Source organism: Xiphophorus couchianus, chromosome 11 (assembly GCF_001444195.1).
Source record: "Xiphophorus couchianus chromosome 11, X_couchianus-1.0, whole genome shotgun sequence".
Classification (NCBI taxonomy): Eukaryota; Metazoa; Chordata; class Actinopteri; order Cyprinodontiformes; family Poeciliidae; genus Xiphophorus; species Xiphophorus couchianus.
In genome coordinates, this window is record NC_040238.1 from 30,594,431 (window position 1) to 30,610,221 (window position 15,791).

At 36.7% G+C, this 15,791-nt stretch overlaps 1 protein-coding gene and 1 non-coding gene across 2 annotated transcripts; one reads left to right on the top strand and one right to left on the bottom strand.

The window, feature by feature from the left end:
• Positions 1–102: 102 nt before the first annotated feature.
• On the bottom strand, positions 103–176 carry trnat-agu (transfer RNA threonine (anticodon AGU)). The gene has a single exon. It is a non-coding gene; the product is annotated as a tRNA-Thr (tRNA).
• A 2,981-nt stretch (positions 177–3,157) lies between these two features.
• On the top strand, positions 3,158–15,571 carry aldh3a2b (aldehyde dehydrogenase 3 family, member A2b). Its single transcript, XM_028031146.1, has 11 exons — positions 3,158–3,377; positions 6,876–7,038; positions 7,472–7,703; positions 10,457–10,542; positions 11,639–11,847; positions 11,938–12,055; positions 12,675–12,816; positions 12,890–13,056; positions 13,404–13,503; positions 14,412–14,650; positions 15,250–15,571. The coding sequence occupies exons 2-11, from the start codon at positions 6,877–6,879 to the stop codon at positions 15,262–15,264; spliced, it is 1,470 nt and encodes a 489-aa protein (XP_027886947.1). The 5' UTR covers positions 3,158–3,377; position 6,876; the 3' UTR covers positions 15,265–15,571.
• Positions 15,572–15,791: the final 220 nt, after the last annotated feature.

Here is a 15,791-nt window from a genome sequence, read left to right on the forward strand (position 1 = left end):
TGTTATTTTCCATTATCCTCTCAGTCTTTGGAATGGTAAGCTGGTTTGGAAAGTAGACGAATGACAATCTACAGAGAAAAGTAAAATAGGTAAATAAATAAAAGGCACCGCTGGGATTCGAACCCAGGATCTCCTGTTTACTAGACAGGCGCTTTAACCAACTAAGCCACGGCGCCGGGTGACAAATTTGTACAAATATGGCTTCATAACCACACGGAATGTCGAGGTCCGGTATGGGTTTTTTTATTTGTTTGGTGCTTTATGATTTAAATAAAATATTTTAAATCGTTATTCTGTGTGTCAGTATAGGCGTAAAAGCATCGCAAATCAAATCTCACAAGCCAATATATATAGTCCAACATGGAAGCGGAAATTTCCAGATCAGACAGGCTGAAGTCGCCCACCAATTATTTGAGGTACAAATCAGCCAGATTATCCAGGGAATCGTCGTCGCAGCTGATTCTCTGGTGGTCGAGCTGACTGTGAGAGTCCTCCGTGGATTTAACGCGCAGTGGCGCAATGGCAGCCCTCTGGCTGGACTCCCTGAGCACATCCCAGTAACGTTTCCAGTTCTCTGTAATCCCATTCATCAAATCCAGTGTGAGGGGTCAAGTTCTGGTAATAGCCAGTGGGGTCATTGTCATGAGAGACCCAGAATGCAATTAGATCAGGGGATGGAAGTGCCAGGATTGTTGAGAGGCTGGTGGACTGGGGGAGACTTGGACTGGGAGTTAATGGGATTGATGGATGCAGGGTGTAGTACTGATAAACCCTGTTTGGATGTTATCAGCAGGTGGGTTGGAGGCTTCTCTTGTTTGTTTCTTGCTCTTGAAGTAGCAGGCATGTCTGCTTTGAAACCATACCTGTTAAATATTACATTAAAAAATATGCATAAATACGCTGCATTTCCAGAGGAAAAACCAAAAACACTTCCACTACTTAAAACATACCTGAATCTTTGATGTTGGGGTACCGAGTGGTGGAGAAGGTTAAAATAAGTAATCAGTTTTTGTTAATACTAACTAAAGAGTTGCACTAAAACAAGAAACAGAAATCACTTCTTTTTTCTGGTCGGTCTGTGGTGAATCCTGACTGGACTCCCGTTGCGCATGAAAAACAAACGTATGTGCGGATGTTGGAAGTGTATTGAAGAAGCTGCAGGAGAGCGAGGTTTTACTATTAGATGTGATTAAAAAAAAAAACTATATTTCCTCTTCTTCCTGTTCGTTTTGATCGATTAAGGACGCCAGAACACCGGACGACTTTCCAAGTTAGCGCCAAACCACTACAATCTGAATTTACTCTTCAAAACAACAAAAAACGTAAGGAAGATAACTTTAATAAATACACAAGCTAATGGCATATTGTATTGTGTAGTAAAATGCATCTCTTTATTACAATTTTATGGTTAAATATGTAAATCCCTACCTAATTTGCTGTCATGATAAATGCTAAAAGTGTGTCATTACAGTTTATTACATAGATGCAAAGGCTGCTTCTTATCTGGATTGCTTTTTCTGTCTTTTTGCCAACTTTTTTTAATCTTGCTTTTATTTAAATCATGTTTTAATTTTTTTAACTATCCTGTTGACATCAAATGCAAAGTTATTGTCTTATTTCACTAATATGTCATTCTCTATAATTAATTTTAACATTTTTACAGCCCTGACAGAAAGCTGTCATGGAGGTGCGCAGACATGCAGATTCCCAGTTTCTTTATTTTGATATAAATACATTTTGACAAAGACATAATCACTCTGTTTTATTTCTACCTTTATCTGGGTCACTTGTTCAATCCCAACATGCTCATAAACTTTAAGATCCCAGAATACACACATTTTCCTTCCCTCTGCATGTGAACTCAATGCTTCACAGACTCAGGTGTGCATGCTCACACATTCTGCTCCACATTCTCAGCTTCAACACCGAGGCGTAAATGACGCTCTGCACCCGGTTTGCTGCTTCCTTTAGAATAAACAAACACATCTCTCCAGGTTTTTGTTTGATGTTGAAACTCTGTCCATACTTCCTGTCAGCTTGGGCGATTTTTCTTCAAAGGTTCTCTCCATAAATCTGTTTTACAAATATGAGAAGGAAGAGAAACTGCTGGACACAAAGTTAACTGCACCACAGTCCCGTCATTTGGGGTTAATTCAGCATCACTTTGAAACTGAAAGAGGGAGTTTATTGATGCTGTGTATTAGTGTAAATTAGAATATCATCAAAAATTTTATTATTTCAGTAACACTGTTCAGAGTTTTTAATTCATTTATTATTTAGACTCAGTACATATTGCATAGTACATATTTTAAGAGTGTATTCATAATATTTGTGTGAGTAAATGAAGGTTTGTCTTCCTGCAGGACAATAAGTTTAAACATGAAGTTACAATAAGTGTTTAAATCAATGTATGCATATTCATGCACTAAAATGGCCCAGTCAAAGTCCTGATGTAAATCTAATGGAGATACTGTGGCAAGGTTTAGACATTTCTGTTCTCGGAAGCTATAGATCCAGTGCTATAGATATGCACAGCCACTTAGTCATTTTTATACACTTTAAAAACTTTTTAAACCACATTTTACGTTATATTTCACTGTAACTTTTCGGACCCCCCACCAAAGAAATGTCCCTGTTTAGGGTCCCCCAATAATGAGATGGGATTTCCCCCCCCCCCCTTGTATAGATCCAATCTGATTGAGCTAATTTGCACGATAATAGTTCAAAGGTCAAACATTTGCGTTTGTAATTGCATGATAAAATACCACACTGTAAAAAAACATCTCTAATTTGAGATAAAATATCGGCGGCTGTGGTAAATTTATTTCCTAAATTTGCTTTAAACAAAATATGCAGCCAGTTAGTTAATAATATATATAATGATTTATTACATAACACCAAATAAAAACTGTAATGTAAGCTGTTATGTAATTATGGTGTAATTGTAGCTGCAAAAGTTTGTAATCAATAGCAATAACTTTCCAATTGTGTTGCTATAGTTTTATAAAAGTGTGCAAGTAAAGAAAAACAGTGATGACGGCGGCAGGTACTAACTGCCCATCAATGTGAAGTTCTGACCTGCTGGTGGCGCTAGAGATCATGTTTTGGACCACCGTGTCTTCTCTAAAATGAAATGCGTCATAGTTAGGAAATCTCTCGGTGCGACATAAAGCGGTAGATGCTGAAGTTCACTGTGTAGCTGTGGGGAAATATGCAAACTGAGTCCGGCTGCAGCGACTCGGTCCAGCCCACGGTGGGTGGGACCTAACGGGGAGAGGAGGGCAGCTTCTGTCGGCCTGCTGTCATTGTTCAGCCCCGCGGATAATCGCACCATCCAGGCGGTGAAGGACTTTAAATTTCTCTCTGAAATTATAAAGGTAGGAGTTTTAGAGATTTTTCTCTATATCTATACTAATACTCAGACAGATCAATGGAGCTGTAACTGGGCGGAAGATCCTGTTTATGTAAATGAAGTAGGTCAGTATTTGTCGAAAAGATACTAATAATGATAAGATGATTAGAGCTGCTGGACTAACAGATCAGGAAAAGTTGCACTTGCAAGTTACGTTAAACGACGGAGATCCGCTATGCGGCAAGCCGTGAACCGGATGTTGAACGTGTCTCTACCTTTAACTGGAACCATCCCAGTATAACTGCTGCTGTTATTGACGGTTCGCTGCTCTCATATTACTGCACTTTCTTTGTGTCTGTAAACAAAGAGCGATGCAACCTACATAACAGCAGGCCGTTAGAAGAAAACACGTTTTACATGCACTCGTCATTCTGGTATTTAGTTTACAGGAATTGAAATGTTTTCAGAAAATGTTAAAGAACCGAGATCAATTCTGATGGGTTGCACAGTACAAATGTTTAGAGCTGCATGTTTAACGTTAAAATGAGTGCATTCGGTCTTTTAATGTACACAAGTTATATTAATATTGATCACAGTCTTCTGCACTCACTAGTAAGAAATAATGACACTTTTTAGCAGCAACAAGTACATACAGTATATACTGTATATGTACAGTATATATATTGTTGTTGCGCAACACCCCCCCCCTCCTTTCTGTCTCTACTCTCTCACTCTCGTACTTCCTCTTCTGAGAGGGGAGATGTGCTACCAGCTCTCCGTCTAACGGGTACGTTGAGTTTCCTAAATCTGCTGGGATTTACCCTGTCCAGAACTGAAGTAAACTCTGTTTAAGCTGGTTTCGAGAAACGATTCGCCTGGTTATCTGACGGCCTACATCCAGGTGTCCCACCCTTCTTCCCCCTGTGAATTAGCCAGACTGAGCAGCCTACAGCCAACTAGTTTCACAGAGCACACCTGTTAACGGTCGCTCGTTCTCTATTTTGCAACTTGCATTTGTTATTGAACCAGGTAGGTTTTAGTAACTCGGGCGAGTCCCAAGGATGTTGTTTTAAATATGGGCTACCAGCAACCTAAAAACATTTTCCACCTCTTCCTCTCCAGAATCAAACATCACAGCTATTTTACAACCATCAAAGAACTTTAAGGTGACTCATTAACTGAATGTCCACAACATCTTTAGATTTTCTTTATGCTAAATATTTTATTAGTAAGGCATTTTTGCAAGGGTCAGTACAGCTTAATTCAGTAGCAGAAATAATCAAATAAGTAAAATCAATCATCTAGTCTATCTTTCCCTACTGCTGATACTGAGAACTAAAAAAGGGAACCTTTGAGAGAGACGGACGGAGTTTGGTGTTTCGAACCCCAGACCTGGCTTGATGATGAAGAAGGTGTCGCAGCAGGAGGAAGAAGTTGATCAGCGAAGGCAGGGATCTCTGTAGGTCCGATGAACTTCTTCTCCGCATGGATGGTGAGGTCACACAGGACTTGGTGCTGGCAGGAAAAAAGGCACCAGTTCTTCTTCCTTGTCTTTGTCTTCATCTTTGTCTTTGGGGTCAGAACCCAGCTGATGAGAGAAGTGCGATTCGAAGCCACAGATTGTGGGCCAGACGGGTTGGTCTCCATGAGCAGGACAGTCTTCGGCTCCGTGGCCCCGGCTCTTCTTCAGCTGCAGAGTTCTTTGTCCATCTCGATCTTGGCTCGAAGCTGCCCGGAGGATCCAACGAACGGTTCCTCTTTTGCACCCACCTTTTATAGGGTTTATCCACCCCCCTGGTGCGCCTGCTGTCTGCTTAGACAGATGATCTCATATCCATCACTGTCTTACAGACATGTCCTGATGTCTGTGCTAATGTCTCAGGGTTGCTCAACCTCCTATGTCCCTTGCCTGCACAACCTTTCACCTACTCTCTACCTCCAACATATCAGTGATGTTTAATTGCAGTTTTACAACCTTTTACACCATTTCAAGTTCAATGTCAAAATCACATTTATATCACATTTATTTTCTTCAGCTTCTCTGATCTAGCATTCATTTATGATTTTATAACCATAACTTATTAATTATTCTTATTATAATCTTAATGTGAGTTATTACAGATGTTTTTCTGAAAAGAAACCAAGAATAATACATGATTCTAATTATTTACTACTAAAGTTACAGTTACTTGTTTTTCTTGTAAGTGTTCTCACAAATATAAGTGTAAGTATTATTACAAGTAAATCAATATTAATATAAGTATTTTACTTTGAATCTTATCCAATTACTAATAATGTTTAGATTTAATTTTTTAAAACTTTCATGCTTTAAAATAGTCTCAGCTATTTTTATAAATCTGCAGGCTGGAAACTTCCTCTTTTTCCAGGAAACCTGCTTTTCCTGTTTAATGACTCTCTCTGACTGACTATGATTTCTTATGATTAGATAGAAAAAAGTAGAATTAAAGCAAAGTTTGCATGAGACAAAAACAACACACACAACTAGATTTATTTTATTGACACTTAAGTCTAATGTTGGGCCTTGATGTCACTTGAGTGATTCATTTTAAAGATAACTTTATTTATTATTACTGTTAAACTAACTTTATTGACACTTAAGTCTACTGCTGGGCCTTGATGTCACTTGAGTGATTCATTTTAAAGATAACTTTATTTATTATTACTGTTAAACTAACTTTATTGACACTTAAGTCTACTGCTGGGCCTTGATGTCACTTGAGTGATTCATTTTAAAGATAACTTTATTTATTATTACTGTTAAACTAAAATCTCCAGCATGGGGAAGTGGGATGAGCTCGGATTTTCTTGACAATATATTAACTGCATATTTTGGTCTGTCCTATTATGTAATTTTTTAATATTAAATGTTTAATGTTTTGATGAGTTTCTTGGCACTTAAGTGTTGTTTTTAACAAATACTTTTTTTGCTTTTACTTGAGTAAAAATATGTTGAAGTAGTTCTACTCTTGGTTGATTACTATTTTTGGGTACTCTGCCCACCTTTGGCCCACAGTCTTTTCATGATTTTTGAGTCGTTTTCTAGTTACATTGTCATGACCTTTGACATTTAACTTTCTAACTCAGGCCTGCTGAGTCTGACATGTAGGTATCGTTCTGTTTTTATTTCACAAAGCATCACAAGGTCTGACCATGGGGTAAATTCACCTGGACTAGGGCTGGGCGATATGGACTTAAAGTTTTATCACGATACTTGGCAGTACTGTTGTGATAACGATGAATGTGACGATAAGAACAATTTATTACATCTTTTTAGGTAATTGTGTGTCACAGCAATTATAGTCCCACAAACACAACTAACGCTGTTGAAAAATGTTCCCATTTGTGACATGTTTCTTTAGGAGACCAGTCACATGAAGAGGTGTGATTACAGTTCTAATAATAATATTTACTTCTGTAGTTTCACTCCAGAGATTGTTATTTTTTTATGAATTAAGTTGAAATTAAACTTAACTCTGAACTGTGTCGCCTGTTTTGGTTGTAGGATGTCTCGAGAGCAGCAGGCGGTGGCTCGGGCCAGGAAAGCCTTCGAAACGGGTCGGTCCCGACCTCTGGAGTACCGGATCATCCAGCTGAAGAACCTGCAGCGCTTATTCATAGAAAGGCAGAAGGAGATCTCAGACGCTGTCAAGAAAGATCTCAATAAAGTGAGTAATACGTGTAGTGAGTGATACGTGTAAGATATAATGTGCTAAAAACACGTAACTTTTTATTTTCACAAAATTGGAGAATATAAAATATAGAATCCAGCTCTTATGCTTAATAAATTGTCTAAATTTAACTCAAAAAGATGAGAAAAATGAGGTGAAATAGATTTTTTTATGCCACATTATTTAACATTCCTTAGGTAATACATAAAAATAAAAAATCATATTCTCTTCTATTTGCTTACATACAGAATCGTACATACACAATCAGGTTGTTTTTCAAAACAACACGAACTTAAATAATAATAGTAACACATTTTATTTTTATAGTGCATTTCAAGACACTCCACTTAGGTTCCTTCTCATTTTGTGCAGCCAGTGGGACTGTTTCTACATCAGCTAACTCTAGGTTTAATATTTTCTCCATCGTCAGAGTGAAGTGGGGACGCAGCTGTATGAGACTCTGGGTCTGGAGGGGGAGATCAGCCTGGCCATCAGGAAGCTGAGGGAATGGGCGGCCCCCCGTCCTGTAGAGAAGAACCTGCTGACCCTCTCTGACACGGTTTACATCCAACCGGAGCCGCTGGGGGTGGTGCTGATTATCGGGGCTTGGAACTACCCCTGGGCGGTCACGGTCCAGCCGCTCATTGGAGCGATTGCAGCAGGTACTGCAGCTTGATTTGTCAGGTCAAAATTTAATTGGGATGTTTATATTCACATCTGAAGAATTGAACTTCTGCTAAACACCTTATTAGGAACAAAAGTTTGAGATCCTTAATCTATAATCCGCTTACATGACTCCAGAAAATATCTACCAGTAGACAGACAGAGGCGGGCAGAGTACCCAAAATTGTACTGAAGTAGCGATTCTTCAACATATTTTACTCAAGTAAAAAGTAGCCATCCAAGAAATTACTCAAGTAAGAGTAAAAAAGTATTTAATGATCAAATTATCAATATTTAATATTTAAAAGTTACATAATCAAATGGACCAAAATATGAAATTAAGTAAAAATGTTTGTATTTTAAGGACCAAAATGACAATAATTCACATAAGTAGCAAAAACTAACAAAATCAGGCAAAATATTTTTTTCCAAAGTCAATTTTTGTTTATGTAAAACTTTTGAAACTTTAACAAAATCTGAAGGTGTGTGAATGTGGTAATCTGTATTTTAAAATATGTTTGTGGGTAGAAAATCTAGAGACCTAAAATAATTAGAAATAGAGTGTATCATAAAGTTTTTAGAAGTTATTATACAGTTATACCCAATAACATCTTTTAGCTGTTTACCTACACAATTAATTAAAATATGTTACTACTGAAAGAAATAGTTTGTTTACAGGTGAACTGGTGAAAAAGAGTCATTCTGACGCAAGATTTTACACCTTTTAGTAGCTAAAGTTTGTTCAAAGCTACATAAAGTGATTTAATCTTTCTAGAGAAAATGTTCTTATTTTTTAAAACATAAGGATGTGAGTAAAGCTGTGCAGGTTCTTTATGGTTCTGCAGTTGGTTTTCAGTCCGTCTTGTGATCCGCTCTACTTCCCCTTTGTGTCCAGAACTTTGCTAAATGCTTCCTATTCTCATGTAGATAAGTGGGTCAAAGCTCATGCTGTGAACTCCAGACCACAATCATGACTGCAGAGTTTTAGAGATTAAAAACCCTGTAAAATCTGCTCTCAGTAATTCAGGTTTTTGTGTTTGGAAGTGTGAGCTTGCAAGGCTAAACTTTATTTAACTGATTAACTTGATGTCTCTTTAAGGCCACTCTCATGCTGAACCTCTAAACAAATGTTTCGGCTCAACTCTGATTGATTTGTGATTCAAACGTTGGATTTTGGAGGAGTCGCTCGGCTGTTTAAAGTGACAATGCAAAAATCTAAGCACTCCTGTGTTGCATATTCTCAGTCATACCTTTATAAATACTTTATCAGTACTCTGGAGCAGCTGCTCGTCTGCAGCTCTGCTGGATAAATGCTACTTAGAGTTACATATTTAGAGTAAGAAGAATGAGCCTGCAGCATCAAGTGGGGTGTTTGCACATGTTGGACTTTGTTCTGCAGTATCAGAGCTTAACACAAATGCCTGCTGGGTCAGAAGTCTTTCATAAAGTTACACAATAAAATAACTTTTTAGGTCAACAGTCATCAGTCCATCTTCAGCTGTCTTGAAATGACTAAAATTGTGGAATATTGTTGTGCAATCAATGATACCCATAATCAGAATTTTGATAAGTTGGTAACATATGTTTTGTTTTTTAATCTGGTTGCTAAAAATTTACTGATGAAGTTGAATATGTTTAAATCATAACACATACAGTGCAAATATTTAATCAAATAAACACAAAGCCTATTTTCGTTTTAACCTAGTTTACTTGCATAAGATCTAATCTTTACACACACCAGCAATAAGCTAAAAGGTTACTGATGTTGTATTCTGTTATGTAAGATGCTGTCTGAGCTTTTAATGCCTTGAGGAAATTCAAATGGATCATCTGAGCTGTTGTAGTGCAAATGATGAAAGTCCTGAATAATTCAACACTTGTTTAATGTCTATATTGTGCCTTGTAAAAGGATTCATACCCTTTAAACTTCATAACATTGTGTGACGTTAAAAACTGTATTTTTTCCCATGATAAATCAGCAGTGGTACGTTAATTAATGTTAATTTAATATGTAGATGTTTGGCCAATACGGACTAAACGGCTTCGTTCACTTCCTCTGCTGGCATTTTTAAAACTAAAGGCAGACTGAAATTGTAAAACAGCGCAGAAAATCAACGTCATCGTTCACAACTTCTCCTTTTCTCCTGAGAAATCCAAATAAATGTGAGAAATCCCAGACTTACTGTGAAACAAAACCTGAATCAGGTGGAACTGAGGCTAACAGCTCAGTAAAACTACTCCTTTAAAAAAATAATAAATGTAACTAGTTACCCCTGGTAAGGACAATGGCGCATGGTTTTCTAAATTAGTCACTTATCTTTTCTCTAATGCTCCTAAATAAAATCAAGTGAGAAAATGTGTACATAAAGTCCACCTGCAATGCAATTTATTATAATTAAAAAAAACTATAAAATTCAGCTGACTTGAGAACAAGATTTAATTAAAAAAATATTTAATAAATGTCAAAACCATAAATAATAAATAAATCCTCTAAAAAGAAAAAGCTGATGAAGTAAATGAAGTGTTGCATTTGGTGGGTGTGTAAAGTTCAAAGTTCAGTGTTTGAATCTTGTAATGTTTGTAACGTTTGTAATGTTTGCTGTTTGTAACAATTTACATTGTCTGAACGGTGAAACTTTGTATTTCCAACTGACGACACAAATCAACAGGACTTATTGTTTGCTCAATTAATTTAGAAATTCATGAGACTACACATAATTTTATTCTTTCTTTACTCAAATCACCTGTCCAGGTAACGCAGCTGTGGTGAAGCCGTCAGAGGTCTGCGTTCACACTGCAAAGGTCATGGAGGATCTGTTGCCACTTTATATCGACAAGGTAACTGAAAGGAAAATCTGTTCATATGGAGAAACAACTCAGCATTTTTAATGGAGTGTTTGTGGAAAAAGAGCAACACATAACAGCAGCGGTGAAGATAAAATGAATTCCTAAACACTCAGGAAAGAAGGAAAACAGAGAAATTAAGTTTTGGTTTAATGATGTTCTGAATAAAAAAATCATTTGAAAGAATTAAACATTGCAATAAGATCCACACAAAAACAAAATTTAGTCACAAGAAATTTTAGTTATCTTTGACCTCATGTTGTTTAATTACAGCCTTTAACCAAATCTGTGTGAGTTAGAAAAGTAACAATCTACTTTATCATAGACATCTCCTATTTTTAATTATAAGAAAACATTCAGCTTCAGTGATAAAAAAAAGACGCTGTGGAGTTCAGCCTTGGAAATGTTTTATCACAACAATATTAATAAGAAAGACTGATATTAGCTGGATTTCATTTCAAACTCTACTGTCAGTCATGAATTTACAATAATCTTATATTAAATTTAATTCTTTTAAACACTTCCTCTTACACATGGCTGAATGAAAACTGCTCTACAAATAAAGTTTGAGTCGGTAATTCAACTCGGTTTGAACAATTACCAATTATCTTTATAAATAATATAAATATAGAGTTAAAAGCCTTAGTAACAAATAGTTTGTCTTCAAGTAACAGTCTGAAACTGGAAAAAATGAGTAGAGTATAACAACTATTTAGATTCCCAGATTTGAATTTCTGTCTATATTTATTCATTCATTTGTGCTTTAATCCATCTTTCCATCCATCTATTCATTTATTCATCTGTTCATTAGTTCATAGTTACAGACTGTGTGTGTACAGTCATTTTTCTGCAGGTTTAAATGTCCTTATTAAATATAAACTGACTTTATAGCTCGGACTGATGTGCTAATTTAAGCTGCTACTTTAGAAATCCAAAATTAAAAACAGACATGCAAGGAAATTACACATAGCATAGTATTATATTTCTTGTTTGTGTGTATTTGAACAGTCAAGATAAAATAAAAGCAAATTCTCCCAATAAGTTTGGACTCTTTATTTTTATGAAGTTTAAGCTGTTTGTTTTGTTTTAGGAGCTTTACCCTGTAGTGACGGGAGGAGTCCCAGAGACCCAGGAGCTTCTGCGCCAGCGATTCGATCACATCTTCTACACCGGTAACAGTACGGTGGGCAAAGTGATCATGGAGGCCGCCGCCAAAAACCTGACCCCCTTGACCCTGGAGCTGGGCGGCAAGAGCCCCTGCTACATCGACAAGAACTGCGACATTAGCATAGCCTGCAGGTCCCACATACTTTTAATATTTACAGTTTTTAACTCCTACTTAAAGAATATTTTCCTCTCTTACATCCTTCTGTTAAATGTTCTGTTCAGACGGATCACATGGGGAAAGTACACAAACTGCGGTCAGACCTGCATCGCCCCAGACTACATCCTCTGTGACCCCAGCATTCAAGACCGGGTCATCGAGGAGGTCAAGAAGTCCATTAAGGTACCGGAAGCTCACAATGGAAACAGCGCTGGACGATACGGCTGGAAAACTTAAAACAAACGCTTCATATCAGTCGATATCAATAATTAATGACGTGTTTTCTGTTTTAAATATCTGAAATATTGCAAACTGATGATGTGACATTTGCTCTTTACTAAACTGTTTTTACTCCACCACATTGTTTTTTAAAATTATTATTTTTAAACAATCATGAGGCTCAGTGGTAAAATGTTAAACTGCTTCTGCGCCAGTTACTCAACAGGCTGTTGCTAGGCAACCATAAATTACTTAACAGTTTGTTGCTAGGTAGCCAGGAGTAACTTTATAGCTTGTTGCTAGGTAACCAAAAAGTGAGGAAGGTAGTTGAAGTCTCTCACTCTGCTTAGCTAGCTGTGAGAGGCTGAACAACTAAACCTTCACTTTGCCTACATCCCCCAGAATGCTGTGCAGTTCTGGATCAGTGAATTTTCTACCAAATGTTTTATCTGTTTATGCTGATCACATGTCTATCGCAATATATATTGTTACTGATTTATTTTCCACTGCTAATTGGATCCTGAGTTGATGGAACTTGTAACATAATTTCATATTTAAAATGATTTTTTCCTTTTATTTGCAGGATTTCTACACAGAAAAACCAAAGACGTGCCCAGATTACGGGCGCATCATCAACCAGCGGCACTTTAAGAGGATCATGGCGTTGGTGGGGGACAGCGCAGTGGCTGCAGGAGGAGACGGAGACGAGTCAGACTGCTTCATCGGTACCAAAGGTCACACTTAGAGGTTTTTTCATTCAATCATAAACTAAAACATTGTTTTTTATGATGCGTTCAGCTCCCACAGTTCTGCGTGACGTAAAGCCTGATGCCAAGGTGATGCAGGAGGAGATATTTGGACCTCTTCTTCCCATCCTTCCTGTCAGCGGACTGGACGAGGCCATAAAGTTCATCAACAAGAGAGAAAAACCTTTGGTTCTGTATGTCTTCTCTGCAGATGAGAAGGTATCTCAGAGCTACGCTTTTATTAACCCACACACAAACTATTCACATAAAGCATAAAAATAAAACAAAACAACAATATAACTCCAGTTTTGCTGATTCAGTTTAGAAATCGAGAACAGAGTTCGACATTAAAAACAACAAATACACTCTGTAAAACACATGTTGACCCATTTATCTCCACACATTAAATCAACTGCATCCTGCTTTGTCATTTTAATGCTAAACAGCATAAAAAGTAAGATTATAAATCATCAGACATGTAATTTGATGATTTGTTAGTAATTTGTTTTAAACTTGTGCATGTTTTAATTTGTAACCAGGTTCTTGTTTCGTTTTTCTCTCTGCAGGTGATCAACAGAATGAGAGACGAGACGTCCAGCGGAGGATTCCTGGCAAATGATTGTCTGGTTCATTTCTCTGTCAGTTCGCTGCCTTTTGGAGGAGTGGGTAAGTCAGACACACAGTTTCACTAAAAAATAAAAAATTTAAAAAGTAACTCTTTTCAAAAACAATTGCTTTAAGGAATATTTTACTTCAATGTACTTTTCACTTTTACTTAAGTGATGTTATTATGAAGTATTTCTCTTTGTACTTGAGTGAATTTCTGGATTTTCTAACCAAACGTTCACCAGATACAGACCCACACCTGCAGTTTTTGGTTAAAGGTTCCTACGTTGTTTTTTTATTGAAAGAAACAGATTTGGACAGATTTTTTTCCTGATTTAGTTTTTTTCTTTTTACTTATATAAATTACCCTAACCAAAATTTCATTTAACTTTTTAATATTAAATGATAATTTGATCTCTTTATTTGAGTAGACTTTTTACCAAATACATTTTACTCTTACCTGAGTAATTTCTTGTATGGATACTTTTTACTTATACTTGAGTGGAAATATGTTAAAGTAGTGTTATTATTACTTGAGTAAAATTTTTGCACATCTCTGTGGAGCAAATGTCTAATGTGCAAATGTTAGAGCGCCCTCTAGCGTCAGACTTCGGATAAAATAAAAATGTGGAACTGAAACAAATACCTGATATTAACCGAATAGATTAATCAATCATGCAAGTTTATTTGTATAGCACATTTTAGCAACACTGTACATTTTATATAATTAAAAACATACAAAACAACAAAAACATATCAGATAGTCAAGTTATAAAGCCTACTCAACTTTGAAAACGAAACAAAAATAGCTGCTTTGAAAAAATAACTGAAAAAATAGCTGCTCTAGATATAAAACCAAAATACTTTAGAACAAAGTAACAGAAAAATTAACACATTGACACTTTCAGGAACTTTATTCTGATTGCTAAAGTTTATCTTCAGCCTAACTTCTTTTATTTTTCGGTCAGGAAACAGCGGCATGGGCTGCTACCACGGCAAGTTCAGCTTCGACCAGCTGAGCCACCTGCGCGGCTGTCTCATCAAAAAGCTGAAGATGGAGGGAGTGAACAACATGCGCTACCCGCCACACACACCCAAGAAACTGGGCTGTGCACGCTTCTTCATCCTGAAGACCTTTGACCTCGGCTGGGTGGGCAGGATGCTGCTGCTGGCCTTGATGGCCGTGGTGGCGGCTTTTGTGCTTCAGGTAAGAGAAACACAGGCAAAGAGTAAAAAAATGCTACTTTTTTTGTTCGTTTGTTTGTTTCCTAAAATGTATGTTTGTGTCATTTCATGTCTTCAGTTAAAATTCTCATTAAATATTTTGAGGTAGACAGGACCTTTTTTCCCCACAATGTATTTTATTGGGATTTATGTGATAGAGCAACAAAAACAGTGCATGATTGTAAAGTAGCAGCAATAGTTGTAAAACCACAAATCTGGAAAGTGTCATTCATAAGCCCAAATTACACTGAGAAGTCTCCTAATTCATAAAATTAGAGTCAACTTGTGTGTGATTCAATCCAGCTTTTTTTGTGAAGGTTAATAGAAGAACTAATAACCATTTAATAACTGTTTAGTTGTTGACAAAAGTAGAAATAAAAAAAACATGCAATCCGGTTTACAAACCACAACAATGAGACGAATAATTACCTTTTTATAAACACCATGCTTGGTAATGGCAACATCAGGCTGCAGGAATTATCAGAGATGATTGGATGGAGCTTAATGCAGTGCAAAAACAAAAGCTTGGTGGAAACAAACATATAATAACACATATTTTAATATTTTTTCCATTTGTTTCAGAAATATCTCCGCTGAGGACATCCTTCCCTAATCTACTCGCCTCCAGTTTACTGCTGTCTTCCTTTTTCTGCCTGAGAAGGAAAAGAGATCGGAGTAAATATAGATGAAATCATAATAAGTCAAATCATCATATTCAGTAAGTTGTAGGCCATTTTTTGGCTGTTGCCTTAAATCCATTTAGCATTTCACTAACAATAATAGAAGTGTTGTCTGTATCAGTGTTGAAGAAAACTGTTTATCTGCGTTTGTATTCAGCATCACTACGTTTTTATTTAACCTGACGGAGGTTTGAAAACTTGGAAGGATTTTAAAACTTTTAAAATGAAGAAACTGACGCTTAACTAAACCTAAGGAGGATGTTTGCTTTAAAGAAGAAATGTTGTTGCTTAAAAAGCTGGAAATATAAAGTTTGTCCATTTTACTAGTGATTTTATGTTTGTTGTGCAGCTGTGATCAGGTTCTGGTTCTGTTTGTTCTGATTGCATCAGAATCATATGAAGGATCTTTTTACTCAGTTTGTGCTAAAAACTGTACTTAGATAC